Raw genomic sequence first — 18,935 nt, 5'->3', positions numbered from 1 at the left:
TTATTTTCCCCATTTTACATTTGAGGAAACTGAAGCAGACAGAGATTAGATTTGCCCAGAGTCATGTAGCTAGTAAGTATCTAAAGCCAGGCCCAGAGCTCTATCCACTGTGCCACCTAACTGTGTCCAAATTACCTGTTTGCACAGAATGGAAATTCTTACTGACTAAATTTACTTCAACAAGAATAATATTAGATTCCTAGTGCAGGCAAGAAATCCAGCTTAACAACTGTGTGAAAAAATGCTCCAAATCACTAACAGAGAAATGCAAATCAAAGCAGCTCCTCAGTCTGACTCCACACCTGTAAGATCAATAAAAATGACAGATGTGAGAAAACCAGCACCCGTGGGGACCACAGTGTAACTGTGAAGTGGGCTAGGCCTTCTGAAAAATATATTAGAACTAAGCTCCCAAATTACTGAACTTTGCCCTCTCTTTGAACCACTTATACCATTTCTAGGCCTGCATCCAAAGAGATCAGAGATAAAGGAAAAGGATATGTAGTTACAAAAATATTTACAGTTATTCTTTTTGTGGTGGCAAAAACTAAGGTGGGGGAGTAGCTGAAAATTATGGCATGAAAATTGAGTGAAACCTGAAAAGACTTGATCGAACTAATGCAAAGTGAAGTGATCAGAATCAGGAGACCAGCATAAGTCATAACAGCACTGTAAGATAAAAATGTTCATGAGACTTAAGACTTGATTGATATTTGAATAGACATAAAGCATGCTGACTTGAGGAGCTGCTTGGGTCCTTGAGCAGAGGGAGCCTTGGAGGGCATTTGTAGTTAACAAGGAAGGAGCCAGTTGACTCTGAGAGATAGAATATCTGAGTCACTGCTTCTGGGGGGCAGTGGACTAGAGAGGATGGGATCAAGGCCTGAACTAAAAACTCATCAGAATGGAGTCACATGGGGAGGAACAGCCTTTCGAACATTACTTTGGTTCCACTGACTTAATTGTATAGGACTTGGAAGGAAACAAGATGAGTGGTGCTTGTGATCACAGACTTGGCTGTTGGCTTTCTTTGACCTCCTGCTTTTACATGTCAGGAACTGATCACAGGTATCTTTATCAAATAAAAAGAACACTGTGAAGCAAGTACAGGAAGTGTTTAACTGAGGCCCAGAGTGAGTTCTTGCTTAAGGTCATAGCGGGGGGGGGGGGGGGGGGGGGGGGTCAAACCTAGATTCTTCTGCCCACCAATCCTGCACTTTGTGTTAGGCCATCCTGATTCTTGGGAATCAGACCCACTCTGTGATGTATTCTAGAAGGGAGAGGGACCTCCGCAGCCAGCTAGTTCGGCCCTTTCATTTACAGATGAGGAAATGGAGCTCAGGAAAAGAAGTGACTTAGCTTAGAGCCCCACAGGTGGTGACCAGGGTGGGTTTGGACCTCGATCTTCTTGCAGCACATTGGAGGCCTTTCTATTGTGCCAGGCGGTGTGATTGCAGTCCAGTCACTTCAGCTCTCGAAGCCTCAGTTTCTTCATTTGTAGAATGGGGATAAACCTACTTGCATTACACAAAGTTATATGAGGACAGTGTGTTGCAAACCTTAAAAAGGTGTTTAAATGTAAGCTGTTATATTTACTAACATGACTGCTGCTTTGGCTGATTGAGAGAGAGAGCAGAGTTTCTAAATGGGGCTAGACCTGGACTCCCATAAGCAGGCCTTTTTATTGGCACTCTCAGCTGTGAAGCCAATTCTAAAGCCTCCTTAAAAGAACAAAGAAAAACAACATTAAAACTCCTCCAGCCTGAGCTGCTTGCTTATACTTAGGTAATAGTCTGGGGTTAATAACCAGATTTCCCCTTATCAAACTTGAACCCAGGAGTGGAGGTGGGCCATGCTGAGCCATCTCACCCTTGCCTAGTCCTGTGAAGTGCAAACTGACTATTCTTCTCATCATCCTGCGTCAATATTTCCTTCTCTCTACTGATAGCTTCCCATGGTTTAAAAAGAAAAAAATTTCTAAGTAGGCCTGACTTCAGCGAAGCTACTCTAGACATTAAAATTCAGACTGATAAACTCTTAATTTTTTAGACTTTTAGTGAAATGCTTCATTGGAGATTCCAAGGTTATCTATCTATAAGGTTATCTTTTTTCATTCTTACTTGAAAAACTCATTTCTTTTTGTAAATGGTTCCACTGGCATAAGAAATATGCAGAAGCATCTCTTTTTTTCTTCCTCTTTTGAATCCTTATATGATATAACCTTGAAAATCATTCCAGGAAAAGATGAATCAAATTGCTTTGATGTGGGATGGGCTGTACCATATTCACTTTTGCTGCTAGTCTCATCCCATCCCCCAAATGACCTTTTATTCAGTTTGTATATACTTGATGCCATTTTTTTGTATAGAAGTACACACACACACACACACACACACATTCATTTTCCATAGAATGTAAGCTCACTGGGGGCAGTGACTTTTTTTTTGTTCCTAGTGTCTGAGATAATAAGTATTTGTCTCTTGATTTTATATAATATTCTTAAATTATTTAATGCTGACTTTTAGATACCACTAAAAGTAAAAAGTAGATCCAGAGAGATTCGTTGAGATCTCATTTTAGCAGGGAAGGAGGGATTCTACTCAAATACCTTTTCTACTCACTTAATCCAAATACAGTCTAAATACCAAAACTTCTTAAATTTTATTTAGCTTTTTTTTAGTAGAACTTAATTCTAAGGTGCTCTTCAGCTTCCCTTCCTCCTTAAATACAGGGAGATATTCTGCATCCAGTTAATCTCTAGGAAACCAATTCCCTTTTTAGGAAGCTCGTCCTATTGAAAAAGCAGACCTCATAAATCGTGACATGGAGTCATCCTTGTTTGTGGTTGAGAAAATATCACGGGCCCCAGCTTCTCTTTGTGGCAGCCTGCCAACGCTTGGCAAACCGAAATCTGTCTGCTTTGGTCTTTATTTACCCTTTTCTCCTCTAGAAAACCAGTCCTCATCTCTCTTTCAGGTGCCAGCAACCTCTAGTATTCTGTCCTCTCTCCTCTTTCACTGGGTTTGTGTGACCCAATGGAAAGAGCCCCAGGTTTGGAGTCAGAGGAGCCTGGTTCAAACCTAACTCTGCTCCTCATTCTTTTGTTACCTTTGGTAAGTCATTTAATGCCTCTGGGCCTCGATTCCTAATCTTTAACATAAGAAAGTCAAACTGGATGACCTCCTTGGTCCCTCCTGCTCCAATTCTGTGGTCCTATTATGCTCAGCAATCAGGGGTCTGATCTCTTTGACCTTTGTTGATTGGCTTTAACCAAAACTCATTCACCCTAAAGTGTTGCCACAGTCCCATAGAACCATAGCTTCTGCCACTGAGAAGAGACCTTGAGATTTACCTTGCCAGCCAGTTGTGCCCCCTGGGGACAAGAAAAGTAGGAAGTCATACCCCTCCTCAGATCTTTGAAGACTATGATTACCCCTCATCCTTCCTGTCCTTCACCCCCAAACTCTTCCTCCAGGATAAATAGCCTCAATTTATTGAGATCCTTTTTATGGGGCCTGGAGTCCAACCCTCTCCCCTCCAGGTTGTCCAAATAATTTATGTGTATGGTCCAGAACTGGTCTCTGTCTTCTGGTGAGGATGTCATGTTTCTCTTCACTGATATTATCTTAGTTTTGGAGGCTTCCAAGTCACTGTTGTTGACATGCACTGCTCTCAAAGCCTCCTACAGGAACTATTGTCTAGCCAGGCTTCCACCATCCCAGCTCCCTTTTCCTTAACGTTTATTTCCAGCTATAATTAATAGAGTTCAGAGTTCTAGAGTCCTAGGATATTGGATAGGAACTTCATCTTCATCTAATCAAACTCCAGTATTTTACAGCTGAGGAAACTGAGGCCCAATTAGTGACCTTTCATTGAAGGACTTAGTTAAAAGTTGTTGTTAGATTCAAATAATCATGTAGCTCTTAAGTTATAGAAACTATTCTTAGTAAAAATAGCAACCATAGATTCTGTGTTTAAAGACAGTTGTACTTTGCATAAGGTGTTTGGATTTCAGGTTTGGAGAAGGGCTTGGCCTGTTGAGCCAAAAAGAACGTTGATGAAAATTGCCGATAGTATTATATCCAATATTATATTGTCACGATGACTTTTGTCTGCTTGAAAATGCCATTGTAACCTCTCTCTGTTTTACAGCCTCCCAAAGTAAAATGTTTGACTAGAATCTGGCACCCCAACATCACGGAGATGGGAGAAATCTGTCTGAGGTAAGTTTCACTACTTTCCTTGTACTGTATCTTCTGAGGAAGGAAGGGAGGGAGGAAGGAAGGAAGGTCCTCTATTTTTTAAAATTAAATTATTTTATTTGTTTTCAGTGTTTGATAATCACTTCCATATATCTTCGATTTTTTTTACCCCTCTCTTCCCCTCATTCCCCCCTCCCTCCCCACTTCCTCCCTAAGATGGCGTGCAGTCTTATATAGGTTCTACATATACTTTCCTATTAAATACATGTTGCATAGAAGAATTAAAATGAATGGGAGAAACCATAAAATGAAATAAAACAAAACATAATACAAAAGAAAATGGTCTGTTTCTATCTGAGATCCAATTCCATAGTTCTTTCTCTGGATGTGGAAGGTGTTTTGCCTCGAGTCCATTGAAAATTTTTTTAAGTCCATGCATTTCAGTGAAGTACCAAGTCTACCAGAAAAATTCCTCACACACTGTGGATGTTGCTGTGTACAAAGTTCTCCTGGTTCTACTCCATTCACTCAGCATCAGTTCATATAAGTCTTTCCAGGCTTCTCTGAAGTCTTCCTATAATAGTATTCCATTACATTCATATACCACAACTTGTTCAGCCATTCCCCAATTGAAGGGCATCCCCTTGGTTTCTAGTTTTTGGCCACCAAAGAGAGCTGCTATAAATATTTTTGTACACGTGGGACCCTTTCCCATTTCTGTGATCTCTTTAGGATAGAGTCCCAGAAGCGATATTGCTGAGTCAAAAGGTATGTACATTTTTGTAGCCCTTAGGGCATAGTTCCAAATTGCTCTCCAGAATGGTTGGATCAGCTCCACCAATAATGAATTAGTGTTACAACTCTCCGACATCTTCTCCAACATTTATCATCTTTCTGTTTTGTCATAATAGCCAATCTGATAGGTGTGATGTGGTACCTCAGAGTTGTTTTGATTTGCATCTCTCTAATCAGAAGTGATTTAGAGCATTTTTTCATATGACTATAGATAGCTTTAATTTCTTCCTCTGAAAACTCTCTGTTCATATCCTTTGACCATTTATCAATTGGGGAATGACTTGTATTCTTGTAAATTTGATTCAGTTCTCTCTATATTTTAGAAATGAGACCTTTATAACAGATACTAGTTGCAAAAATTCTTTCCCAGTTTTCTGCTTCCCTCCTAATCTTGGTTGCATTGGGTTTGTTTGTGCAAAAACTTTTCAGTTTAATGTAATCAGAATTATCCATTTTGCACTTCATAATGTTCTCTATCTCTTATTTGGTCATAAATTTCATCATTCTCCATAAATCTGACTAATACACTATTCCTTGCTCCCCTAATTTGTTTATAGTATCAGTCTTTATACCTAGATCATGTATCCATTTGGACTGTATTCTTGTGTATAATGTCAGGCTTTGATCTATGCCCTGTTTCTGCCACACTGTTATCCAGTTTTCCCAGCAATTTTTGTCATACAGTGAGTTCTTATCCCAGAAGCTAGGGTCCTTGAGTTTATCAAACAATAGATTGCTATATTCATTGACTACTGTGTCTTGAGTACCTAACCTCTCAGTCTTTAGCTATGCCAATGTTACCTGAAAGCTGACTGTGTTCCAAGATTCCATTATTTTCCTCTGCATTGGCCATTGTCTTCAACTCCAGGGCATTATTGAAGTTGGAGATGTTTTCTGAAGAGTAGAGGTTGGCCGGGTTGTTGTATTAGGCAGTGATGATGCAAGGGGAAGCACTGGATGCTGGGCTGGCTGCAAAAGACATGGTGCTCCAGTTGTGGGCTCTTCCTGTGTGCAAGACTTTTTAGGGTTCAGAAGCTAAATTCATTTTGTATTTGTATTTGAGTTTCCCTTCCTCTGTCACAAGGGGAGACCAGATTTTATGTTCACTCCTGCCATCTATGAGGGTTATGTCATCTATGCAGCTCTTGATTTTATTCTGGGCTTCCAAGTGAGTCATGTTTCTGGTATTTTCTCCATCAATGGCCAAGATAACATCCCCAATACGTACATTAGCCAGTGCTGTTTTGCTCCCTGGAGTCACCTGAGAAGTGATGAGGGGCTGCTCAAAGTCCATTCCTCCCACAAGGTGAAAACCCCAGGCCCCCAGCCCCTGGATAACAGTCTTCTCTGCGTTCATGTTTCCCAGCCTAAGTGATGTGACCAACAGGGAAGGGATTTGGCTTACTCTTGGAGCTCATGGGGAGCCAACAGGAGCAAGAGAACAAGAGAGCAGCACAGCGCAGTACCCAGGTTCCCTCTTTATATTTTTGAGGAATTTGTCATTGGAGTTTTTTATTATGAAGTCTATGGCCTATGGGCAGCTTCATGGCTAAATGGATAGAACACAAGGGTTGGAATCTGAAATACTTATCTTCATGACTTCAGCTCTGGCCTTAAACACTTAATAGTGTCTAAACTATTAAGATGCAGCTTAGAAGGAAATATCGCACCACATTGATGATGTAGCCCTGGGCAAGTCACTTAGCCTTATTTGCCTGTTTCCTCATCTATAAAATGACCTAGAGAATGAAATGGCATACCCCTCCAAGATCTCTGCCAAGAAAACCCCAAAATGAGGTCACAGAGTTGGACATGACTGAAACGACTGAACAGCAACAACAACAAATTTCCTATGACCTGTGGTCATCTGCTATAGCAATGACATATGACTTTGAAGATGCCATAAATATCAGTGGAAGATGACCTTCACAGCGTGGGGCTGGCAGGCAGCATGGAAGAGAATTCAGTAGCATGTATCAGGGGCCATTGAGGGAAGGGGGCAGGGAATTTGTCAAAAGTGGCAAAATATACAAAGTTTGTGTGTCCTTCCTTCCCTTCCTTGGATCTTTTTGGTCTTCTTCCTGCGCACCAAGCACCCTCATGCTTCTTGTCTGTCTAAAGCAGGGTAGTAAACACAGACCTTCCCTAGTTTTCTATTCCTAAACTTGGTTCTCTTTGTTGTCAACATAAGCTCAGATCCTGTACGTGACTTTGGTGAAAGACTCTACTTTTTATTGTAGATACTTTTTATTTATGTACTGGGAGGCAGATTTTTGGTCGCAGGAAGACTGTATGACAGTTTGAATTGCTGGGTAGTTACCTCCTGATGGGTCATTCTTCTGTTCTCACCTCACATCTATGCATTTGCCAAATCTTGTTTCCTCCTCCCCAACATTTCTCCTTTCTCTCCACTTGCACAGCCGCCATCACATTTTGTACAGCCCAGGCTTTCATCACATTTTGCCTAAACTGTTACAGTAGCCTTCCCATTGGTCTTCCTGCTTCCCATCTTTCCCGCATTCCAAGCCATGCTCCACTCAAATGCCAGAGTGATTTTACTAAATCATTGTGGCCAGCGTGACCTCTCCATCCCCTACTCAGTAAACTCCCAGGGGCTCTCTCGTCTCTAGCATCAAATAGAAAACCTTCAGTTTGACATTTAAAGTTCTTCAAGACCTTGCCCTTTCCTCCCTGTCTGATCTTCTGATACTTTGCTCCCCTCCATGGAATCTGTTGGCCTTCTTGCCATTCCTCGCACACACAGAGCTCCATTGCCCACCTCTCTCTGTGCATCTCCCTCCTCACCTCAGCCTCTTACTTTCCTGACTTCCTTTAAGACTCAGCTTCAAAACACCTTGTGCGAGAAGCCTTTCCTGATCATCCTAACTATTGATGCCTTCCCCTGTAAGCTTATTTTATCTCTCTCTGTGAAGCTTGTGTTTATCTGTACATTTTGTTTCCCCTTCCTCTTCCTTGAAATGTTAACTCTTTGATGGTAGAGGCTGTGTTTGCCTTTGCCTCGTACCTCTGCACTTAGCACAACGTCTGGCACATTGAGAACGCTTAAGAAATATTTGTTGACTGATTGATCAACTAGCTTCTTTAAAAGGAAAGAGCCTTATTTTCTCCCAACGTTTAAAAACCCACAAAACAAGAGAATTAATTTTTCACATATGCCTTGACTAGTATCTCAGTTAGCTGGACTGTGGGGCACTGGAATGTTCTCTTTGGCCAGAAGTCCCTTTTGGATTTAGTCTCATTTACTGCGTGGGGGATGATGAGTTTATCATTCTGAGCTGGAGGGGACCTTCAGGGTGATGGAGTCCGTCAGTGAAGAAACCCAGAAGCCTGGCCACGCCCTTCTTTGCTAATCCAGGATCCATTCCAACATCAGGCGGGTGGAGCCTCTGTAGATCAGGGCATTTCAGCTCAGTCTCAAGAAAGATGGTGGAAGTTGTTGGGTTTGTGTGGGGTCCTTCACACTCCATCGTTTTCATGTCCTGAAGTGTTCAGAAATCCTGATTGAGGATTCCACCTAGCCAGGGTTTGATGCAATGTTAGTTTAACTTCTTTCCTTTCTACCATCTCGTGTTAAGTGATTAAGTTCATACCATAGTATGGAAGCTTCTGGAGAGCAGGGACCAGCTTGCCCTTGTATTTCCACCCTTAGTGCCTAGAATGGTGCCCACTTCAGAATAGACTCTTAATAAGTATTTGTGCGTTGAAAACAGTTTCATTTTATTCTTGTTGGACTTAAAAGTTCTTACAAATAGTCCCAGTTGGCTTGTATTCTCTCTGCCCAGATCCTTATGCCAAGATGTTAGTGTGTTAGTGTTTGTAATAAAGAGAGAGAAAACCTTTCCCCCACATCACGCCCGTAACACTGTGTTCTGGTTAGGAAAAAGCTTTGGAGTGCATAGATTGTGTTGTTGGTGTTGTTGTGAGCTTTTATCTGGGCTGGTATACTTTTTATATACATGTATATAGATTTATTTATTTTTCAGTTCTTCACATTCACTTTCACAAGAGCTTGAATTCACAATGTTCTCCCCATCTCTCCCCACCCCCACCCCAGGATAGCATTCACCCCATCTGCCCCTTCCTCCAGCCTGTCCTCAGTTCTATTGCCTGCACTTCTTCCATCCCCCTTCCCCTCTATTTTCCTGTAGGGCAGAATAAATTTCTGTATTCCGTTGCCTGTATATCTTAATTTCCAGTTGCATGCTAAACCAGTTTTTAACATTCATTCTTAAAGCTTTGAATTCCATATTCTCTCCCTCCCTGCCGACCCACCCTTATTGAGCAAAAAAGCAATTCAATATAGGTCATACATGTGTAACAATGCAAAGTACTTCCATAATAGTTGTGTTGTAAAAGACTAACCACATTTCCCTCTGTCCTATCTTGCCCTTCATTTATTACATTCTCCCTTGACCTGTCTTCCCACAATAGTGTTTGCTTCTGATTATCCCTTTCCCCAATTTGTTGTCCTTTCTATTATCTTCTGTTTCCTATCCCCCTCCCTCCTGCCTTCCTGCAGGGTGAAATAGATTTCCATATCCAATTGAGTGTGTGTTATTCCTCCTTAAGCCAAATCCCATGAGAGTAAGGCTCACTTATTTCCTTTCATCTCCTCCCTCTTCCCCTCCTTTGTCAAAGCTCTTTCTTCCCTCTTTTATGTGAGATGATTTGCTACATTCTACCTCTCCTTTTCTCTTACTCCTAGTACATTCCATTCAACAGTAAATTTTATTTTTTTAGGTATTCTCCTTTCATATTCAGCTCATCCTATGTCTTCTATGTGTATGTATATGTATACACACATATGTGTGTAATATATACATATATGTATATATTACACACATATGTACCCATGTACATATACATACCTACATGTATATAATATACACATACATACTTATAGATACACACCTACATATATATATTCCCTCTAACTACCCTAATACTGAAAAAAGGTCTTATGAGTTACAAATAATATCTTTCCATGTAGGAATGTAAACAGTTCAACTTTAATGAGTTCCTTAAGGCTTCTCTTTCCTGTTTATCTTTTCATGTTTTTCTTGATTCTTGTATTTGAATATTTTTTTCTATTTTTTATTTTCAAATTTTCTGTTCAGCTCTGGTCTTTCCAACAGGAGTGCTTGAAAATCATCTATTTCATTGAAATTCCATTTTTTTCCCTGAAGTATTATGCTCAGTTTTTCTGGGTAGGTGATTCTTGGTTTGAATCCTATCTCCTTTGACCTCTGGAATATCATGTTCCAAACCCTTCAATCCCTTAGTGTAGAAGCTTCTAAATCCTGTGTTATCCTGATTGTATTTCCACAATACTTAGGTTGTTTCCTTCTGGCTGCTTGTAAGATTTTCTCCTTGACCTGAGAACTCTGGAATTTGTCTATAGTATTCCTAGGAGTTTTCCTTTTGGGATTTCTTTCAGGAGGTGATCGGTGAATTCTTTCCATTTCTATTTTACCCTCTGGTTCTAAAATATCAGGGCAGTTTTCCTTTATAATTTCTTGTAAGATGATGTCTAGGTTCTTTTTTTAATCATGGCTTTCAAGTAGACCAATAATTTTTAATTTATATCTCCTGGATGTATTTTCCATGTCAGTTGTTTTTCCAATGAGTTATTTCACATTGTCTTCTATTTTTTTATTCTTTTGGTTTTGTTTTATAATTTCTTGGTTTCTTTTAAAGTCATTAGCTTCCATCTGTTCCATTCTAATTTTTAAAGAACTATTTTCTTCAGTGAGCTTTTTGGACCTCTTTTGCCATTTGGGTTAGTCTATTTTTAAAGCTATTGTTTTCTTCAGCATGTTTTTGGATGTCCTTTAGCAAGCTGTTTACTTGCTTTTCATGATTATCTTGCATTGCTCTCATTTCTCTTCCCAGTTTTTCCCTTCACCTCTTTTAATTGATTTTCAAAATCCTTTTTGAGCTCTTCCCATGGCCTGAGACTATTGCCTATTTTTTTGGAGGTTTTGGATGTAGAAACCTTGACTTTTATGTCTTCCTCTGATGTTATGCTTTGTTCTTCCTCATCCACAAAGATGGAAGAAAATACCTATTCACCAAGAAAGTAACCTTCTGTAGTCTTATTTTTTTTCCCTTTTTTGGGCATTTTCCCAGCCAGTTACTTGACTTTTGAGTCCTTTGTCAAATGGAGGGTATTCTCCAAGGACCTGTAAATTCTCATTTCCTCCAATTTCCTCCAGTTTACTCCTTTCCTGGCCTGCGCTCTGGTCTGTGAGCACCCACACACACTCTTTTCTGCTCTGGACCTGCAAGTAGGATTCCCTCTCCACAGTCACTACCAGCTCCACCATGCCAATGCTTTTCCTCACCCCTGGACCGCCATTCAGAACTGTGACCCAGATCAGCTGCTCAGTTCCCCAGGGTCTTTAGGCTGAGGGCTCCAAAAGTGACTGCTGCCTCCCTGGGACCAGGACTAGGGCCAGACTGTGCTCCCCTCTCACCCAGGTGAAAGAGCTGTCTTACTGACCTTTGAAGCTGTCTTTGGCATTTGTGGGCTGAGAAATCTGGGAACTGCAACTGCTATCCATATTTCCATGTCCTGAAGCCTGCCCAAGTCCTGTCTGTGCTGCGTGGCCAAGGCTGGTCTGTGTTTTGCTCTGAGCCCAGTGCAATAGATCTTTTCTGTCAGCCTTCTAGGCTGTCTTGGGCTAGAAATCTCTTTCACTCTGTTGTTTTGTGGCTTTTGCTGCTCTAGAATTTGTTTAGAGTAATTTTTTACAAATATTTTATGGGCTATAGAGGGAGAGCTAGAGCAGGTCCATCCTTCTGCTCCACCATCTTGGCTCTGCCCAGATGTGTAAATTGTTTTTCTGAGATCAGAGGTAAACATCTTAGAAACACCAAGATCACTAGACTATAGTAGTGATAATAATAACATTTCTATAGCTCTTTAAGGTTGACAGAGTTGATCCCCACTTCAGGCCTGTGAGGCAGGTGCTATTGTTATTCCATTTTATAGATAGGGAAACTGAGGCATAGAGCAGTGCAATGACCAGGGTCATATAGCTGGTAAATGTACAAGGAGAGATTTGAACTCAGGTTTTTCAGACTTGAAGACTGGTCCTCTGTCCACTGCACTACCTAGTATGGGACAAGAACACATCAGCATCTTCAACATGTGTGACCTGTGTGAGCTTGGTCAAGTCATACATCTCTGTGAGCCTCTGTTTCCTCATCTCTAAAAGGAGGAACATCCATGAGGAAGCTGGGAGCATCTTTCAATATTTCCTTCTTAAGATGCTGCTGCCTCTGGTGGTGGCAAGTTCCTCTCATCAGAGATCTTCAGGCAGGTACTTGCTGCCTGCTTCTCTGATCCTTCCTAGAGTTGACCTGTAGCTGCCAAAGCCAGTGGCCTTTTCTCAGTCCTCAGTCCTCATCCTTAACCCCTCTGTAGCCCTCAACACATTGATCCTCCTCCTCTTCTCAAAACTCTTTTCTCTACCCTGTTTTGTCAGTGCTCTCTCGGCTCCCCTCCTGCCTTCTCTCTCTCTTTTGATGAGCTTCACCCACCTCACACCCAATAACCATGGAGGTTCCCATGCTCTGTCTGTAGCCTTCTTCTTCTTCTTTACCATTTCATTTGATGATCTTAGCAGGTCCTGTGGGTTCAGTTACCATCTTTGTGCAGAAAGTCTGCTTGACTGATCTGCTTGTCCAGCCCTAACCTCTCTCCTGACCTTCCATCTTGTAAGTCCAACTGCCCAGTAACCTTCTTGAACTAGATGTCCTCTAGAAATCTTAAAGTCAGCATGTCCAAAACCTGACTCATTATCTTTTCCCTAATCCTTCCCTCCTCCTGACACCCCCCCCCCCCCCCCCATTTATTTTCCAGGGCACTGCCATCCTCTTTTCTGCCACCCATGCTCAAAATCAGTCATCCACTTCTGTCATTTCTACTTTCATAGCATCTCTCATTTGAACCCCCTTCTCTCCTCTGAGCCTGGTCCTGAGTCCCTAGTGCTGCCCCTGAACTCCCACCTGGACCATGATGATTGTTGCTGGGCTTCTCTGCCTGGGTTAATGTGGTAGCTACTCAAAAGAATACAGAAATCTTTTTTGACCTCAGCCTCTAATTAAATAATAATCAGGTACATTCCTTCAGTGGTTGAAAGCTGAAGAGAATTTTTGGAACATTTGAGCTCCCCAGAAGCAGGGAAAGATTGGCTCAGAATCTGCCCCAAAATCTACCTTCTCTGGTTGTTTGGTTGGTTTCTTTCAGTTATGAGGAAAATGCCTGAATTCCATGCAGGTTTATGGAGTTCTTTCTGCTAGGCAGGATCATCCACAAAATGACAAAATCCATTTAAGACTTTGGCCTTTGCCTTTGAGCATCTACAAGGACACATTAGCAGTTACTGAAATTTTCACTCGTGTTCCAGGGACAATGTTATAGTTGTCGTATCTCTCAGGCAGCACAGTTAATTCGTGTCTGAAAACAGTCCTTCTTTTCCTATTTTGAAATCTGCTTTCATAGGTGGAGCCGAGATGGTGGAGTAGAAAGACACACATACTCTAGCTCTTCTCCCACAACCCATAAAATACCTATAAAAAATGACTCTAAACAAATTCTAGAGCAGCAGAAGCCACAAAACGACAGAGTGAAAGAGATTTCCAACCCAAGGTAACCTGGAAGGCCGACAGGAAAGGTCTATCACACGGGGCATGGAGCGCAGCCCATGGAGCCCAGCCCAGCCCTGGCCCTTCAGCATCGGCAGGAACAGGAATGGAACAGGCCTCAGGGGTGGAATCCTCAGCAGCAGCGGTAGTTCTCAGATCCTTCAACCCACAAACATGAAAGAAAGCTTCAAAGTGTGACAAATGGTGGGAAGACAACCCTGACCAAAAAACTCTAGAAGCAGCTTCTAAATTGCAGCATCATCTCACAGGATGATTATTTTAAACCAGAGTCTGGGATTAAGATGGATAAGAATGGATTTCTTCAGTATGATGTACTTGAAGCTCCCAGTATGGAAACACTGATATCTACTGTGTACTCCTGGATGAAAAACCCAAGAAATTCCCTAGAATCAGATGACCTGGAAAGTGCTGAGGAAGTTCCTATTTTAATCATTGAAGGTTTCCTTCTCTGTACTTATAAGCTTCTTGATACTGTATGGAATAGAAGCTATTTTCTGACCATTCCATATGAAGAGTGCAAGTGAAGAAGAAACACCAGGGTCTATGAACCACCAGATCTTCCAGGATACTTTGACAGCCGTGTGTGGCCAGTGTATCTAAAACACAAAAAGAAATAGAAGACATTGCAAGGAGTAGAGTTTATTTAGTTGGGACAAAATCTGAGGAAGACCTTTTTTTTACAGGTCTATAATGACTTGGTAGAAGAAAGAGCAAAGCAGAAACGTCTACAGATAATGCCCACCGTGCCTTCCAGCTCAACATCTAGGATCCTCTGAGTAGCAGCTAGAGGAGATCCATTGGCATTCTTTCCAGTATGTATTAGAAGAGTCTAAAGAAGCTATCCAGTCACATAACCAATAGAATGAAATACACAATCACTACCATAGTGTAAAGGAAAACAATACTAGAAGACTTCAGATTACTATGCTTCTCTCCTCTTGGTAGAGAGATGATGGACTAAAGGTGTGGAAAGCCTCATAGCTGTATGTGCCATTATCTGATGATCAGTGTATTGGGAGTCAGAGGGTGGGGATGGGCTTACTCAGCTTTTTTTTTTTTTTTTATGAGAGAAGGTTGCATGGGAGTATTAGGAATTGACAAAGATGTAGAAAAAAATTGAAACCGTCAGTAAGACATTGACAGAGAGAATAAAATTACTTTTATTCTTAAAAAAAAAAAGAAATCTGCCTTCCCTGAAAAAGTCATAATTCTTGAATAGAGAAGTTCTCATTCCAGACTGAGAGCTTGAATATTTTAATTTTCTTAGCCGAGATTTTATCATTCTTAATTCTAAAAATAATATAATTGTATAGGACGAAAATATTGGCCTGTACAGCATTTCAGAACTTGTACCATCCTTTCAGTGATTTCAAAGTGCCATTTCCTGTAAAAACTCATCTCATAACCCTTGTGTTTGCCCACTGACATTATGTGTGTGGTGTGTGATATCAGATCCTGGAACGCTACCCACAACTTGGGAAGAGTTATAAAATAACCCAAAGAGCAGTGGAATGACCCAGTGCTCTCCAGGTTCCACCCAGCCCATGGTATAGCATGAAGTCATTGTCAGGAAGGGGCTGGAACAGAGGAGGTGGGACAGGTCTTGTAGGAAGAATGAGGAGTAATGGATGGAACAACTAAGTGGTACATTAATGGAAGAAAAAGTGGATGGACTTATGTGTGTTTGGGAGATCCTCTGTGGAGGATTCATGGGAAAGTGTAGCCAGTGATTGCATGGAACGAGAAAAAGGAGAGAATTTACTGTCTGTCTAAAGAGGCTGTGATTTGTTTGTGTGAGTAGACTGCCTACACTGAAAAGTTAATTCACAGACCTTTGAAAGTATTAGAAATAAGAATTCTTTTTCCTTTCCATTTTAAATGAAATTCTTTCATTTTAGACTTTTTTAAAAAATTTGTCCCAAGGACCTTAAAGGGAATGGGAGCACTGTTGATTGATTGATTGATGTAATACTCTTTACAGTCAGGTCTCCTAGTTTGGGCAAATTCTTCAGAGAATCAAGACTTACACTCAGCCAACATGCACACATGTTTTAGAGAGAGTAAGAGCCTTCCAAGATTTTTTCCAGCTCTGATTTAGTTAGGTGTATTCTAAGTTATATCTGTCTTTTCCACTCCCAGCCTGGTATGTTGCAAGAGCATCATCTTTAGTCTCCAGGTGATGAGGCTGACCAACCTTCTTTGGGGGTGACACCTATTAATCCAGCAATGGATGCCATTTCTCTATGACCTGTAGAACAAGGGCCAGCATGAGTTTTCCACAAAAGTCTGCTAGTCATAGCATTTCTAGCTCATTGTCCTCTATCCCAGGGGCTGTTCCACTAAAGGGTGAATGAAAATGTATTTATTTTAAATAGCCCACTTCCAGAATTGTCCCAGAGAGAAGCAGCAGGACACTAGAACCCAGTCTTTGTGACCCAATTTCTTTAAGACTCTTGCATACTTGACATCCAGTTGAATGTCAGGTGACACCTGAACAGTTGACATCGGACTCTGATACCCAGCAGAAATTACCTCCTTTCTATTCAGCTTCCAGAGAGGGTATCCGATGAGATAATGAGGCACAATTTACTTCCCTGTTATTTGACAAATCAGGGATAGCCATATTTCTTCTTTTCTTCCCGGGGATGAAATGAATTCTGGGCTCTGCTGGGCTAGAAGTTGAAATGCCTTTTCTGTCAGAAATTGAGCCATCATTGAAAGAATGTGGGAAAGGAAGTCATTATAATGCAGACCCTTCTCCTTTATGGTTTAGAAAGAGCTCAAGAATTCAGGTACAATTTTCATCCAATCTTCACGATAATCCAGGTATTTCTTCCATTCTGTTCTAAAAGCAGTTCTAAAAGGCTCAGTCAGTTTCCCAATGCCTCAGAGGTGTAAGGAACACTCAGTTGAGAGGAGGCCCCTGAGGTCTGCTTGCCTTCAGGCCGTTGGACTGATCAGAAGTGCAGAAGGTTATGGCACAGAAGTGGTGTCAGGGCATCATTGGGCTCATTGTGAGAGCAAATATTTGGTTTTATCCAAATAATAAAAATCTTGATGGCCAGTTGTAATCAGAGCTATTTACACTCGCCTTTTTTTTTTTGACTCAGTGAACCTTTCTTCTCCAACTCCTTGTCCCATCCCTTGACATAACCAGACTCCAGATTCCAAGTCCACTTGCGGCTGGAGACATTTCAGGAGCCCATTTATCCAGAATGTGTCCTGACCAGAGATGGCAGTTAGAGTTCAATGTTATCCTCAAAGCCAAGAGTCCTTTCCATTTTTCTTGTTTCAAAAAAGATGCTGCCACCTGGTGGACTCAAGAAATCTCCTTTCCAGTTAGTCTGAAAAGTCCAAGCAAACCAGCCACATCCATTTATGTTAGATTTAGAATACTTATCATGATATTGTGATCACCTAAAATATTATCACAAATTCTCAGAAAAAAGCCGCTTCCCAGCAATCTCCTAGGAAAGAAAGGCTAAATTCATCAGCTGCAGCCCAGTTATTCTGACCAAAATAAAAAACAAACCACTTTCTATAGGTGACTGACACAGTTGGTGCCTGGAAGGAGAGTTGTCACAACTTGTCATAAAATGCCATTCTGAGACCCTGCTGGGGTGACCATGATGAATCATCTTCTGTGCCCAGAGCTTACAGCAGAGGGAATCAGGCTGGGCCCCTTGTGGACATACAGTGAGGGCAGCAGTTTCTGCTATGTGTCAGGCACCTGAGCAGGAGAGGGAGAGAAGGAAAACCTCGAGAAAGCTGAGAGGAGGGTGAGGAAAGAAGACACGAACATGAGTTCTTTCTGAGGATTGTGGCTCATAGGGATAGTGGCCCCAGGACAGAGAAAGCAGGCCCAGAGCCTTCCCCCAGCAGAAAGACTTCTTTAAAAAAGCACGTTGTGAAATGGAACTTCATAGGGTTATGAAGATTGTCCCATTTTTAAAACCTCGGGAGGTGCCCTATAGTTAAGATACAGACGTTCTTGATGTCAGCCACAGTAATGTTTCCTGCAGTTTTGTGAGGTTACTCTCCATGGGAAAACATGTTTCTACCTCTTCCTTTCTCCAGATGTTGGCTCCTGGAGCCTCCTGCTGAGAAGGGCCACTCACCAGGTTGTTTGTAGAAGAGTTGCACGATGTGTCTTGGGAGGAACGTATCCACATCAGGAAAACCACGTACAAATCTTTCGATGTTGAAGTGGGAGTTATGTGAATTCATCCTTGATAGCCTTGTCCATGTGTCGATAAGATAGCTCCAGACCCTGAATAAGCAGTGTGTGTTTTCCTGTTTCTTTCAGCTTACTGAGAGAACATTCAATCGACGGCACCGGATGGGCTCCCACAAGAACGTTAAAGGTATGGAGGCGCAGCTCCAAGTCAGATACCCCACATGTGCGTGGCTGCCCACAGCCTCCGCTCCCCTTGCATGCTGTCTGCCTCAGTTCACTCCAGGGTCTCCTCCTAGCTGCCTAGCTGTAGTCTTAGAGCTGGGAGGAGCCTGAGAGTCCATTCCACTGGAGAAGAAGGTCTGTTCTGCCCTCTCTCTCTGATCCCTCATGAGTGCTTCTGACCATGCCTTCATGCATCTTGTCTGTCCCCTTACAGGGTAAGCTTCTGGAGGGTAGGGGCTGATGGCTATTCATTGACAGCAGCTTTTCACTGAATGCTGCTGGTCCTGGCCTTCCCTGATTCCCTACCTGAGAGGCTTTCTCCCTCCTCTGGACCCATCCTATGAACTTCTGGATGCTATTTTATACTGCATTCCTGACCAGCCTCCCCTACCAGACTCTCACATCCTAGGGGTCGGGCATCATACCTTGCCTTGTGCTTTTAGCACAGCACCTTTTTTTTACCCAGAGTAAACTCCCTTCACCCAGCTAGATGAGTCCCTGAGAGGCATTGAGGGATGGTACAAGGTTGGTTTTTATTGGGTAGACTTTGATAGCCTAGCCCAGTCCTACATCAGCTACTCCAGGCTCTTTTTGGCCTTATACTTAGTAGGTATTTAGTAGATGTCTATTGAATTGGTCTCTAGTTGAAAAAAAAGACTGGAAACTTGAAGGGGCTGAACCACTCAGCTTTTATTGGAATCCTGTCTTGTGGGAAAAGCACTCAGGAAGCCAAGGCCTTGATGCCTGTCCCTGTGCTATAGATCATGGCAGGATTGACTGAACAGGCACAGGAGAAATCATGTGTCGGTGGGGCCCGTGCATCTCCAGGTGTGTGTGTGTGCATT

The 18,935-nt window shown here is 41.9% G+C and overlaps 1 protein-coding gene and 2 pseudogenes across 4 annotated transcripts in view; 2 read left to right on the top strand and 1 right to left on the bottom strand.

Moving 5' to 3' along the window:
- UBE2F (ubiquitin conjugating enzyme E2 F (putative)) overlaps positions 1 to 18,935 on the top strand; it is a 132,005-nt gene that overhangs the window by 83,234 nt on the left and 29,836 nt on the right. For 3 of the 4 annotated variants that reach the window (XM_072640591.1, XM_072640590.1, XM_072640592.1), the window contains exons 6-7: positions 4,153 to 4,223; positions 17,998 to 18,055. In XM_072640591.1, the coding sequence (XP_072496692.1) occupies positions 4,153 to 4,223; positions 17,998 to 18,055 (129 nt within the window). Of the gene's footprint in view, positions 1 to 4,152; positions 4,224 to 13,527; positions 13,916 to 17,997; positions 18,056 to 18,935 lie in introns of those variants that run through there. The other variant, XM_072640593.1, reaches the window with a different exon arrangement.
- LOC140525319 (PDZ and LIM domain protein 1 pseudogene) lies at positions 5,669 to 6,354 on the bottom strand (annotated as a pseudogene).
- Positions 13,730 to 17,762, top strand: LOC140530375 (nicotinamide riboside kinase 1 pseudogene; annotated as a pseudogene).

Source organism: Notamacropus eugenii, chromosome 2, assembly GCF_028372415.1.
Source record: "Notamacropus eugenii isolate mMacEug1 chromosome 2, mMacEug1.pri_v2, whole genome shotgun sequence".
In the NCBI taxonomy this organism is placed as follows: Eukaryota; Metazoa; Chordata; class Mammalia; order Diprotodontia; family Macropodidae; genus Notamacropus; species Notamacropus eugenii.
This window is presented reverse-complemented; position numbering and strand designations above follow the sequence as displayed.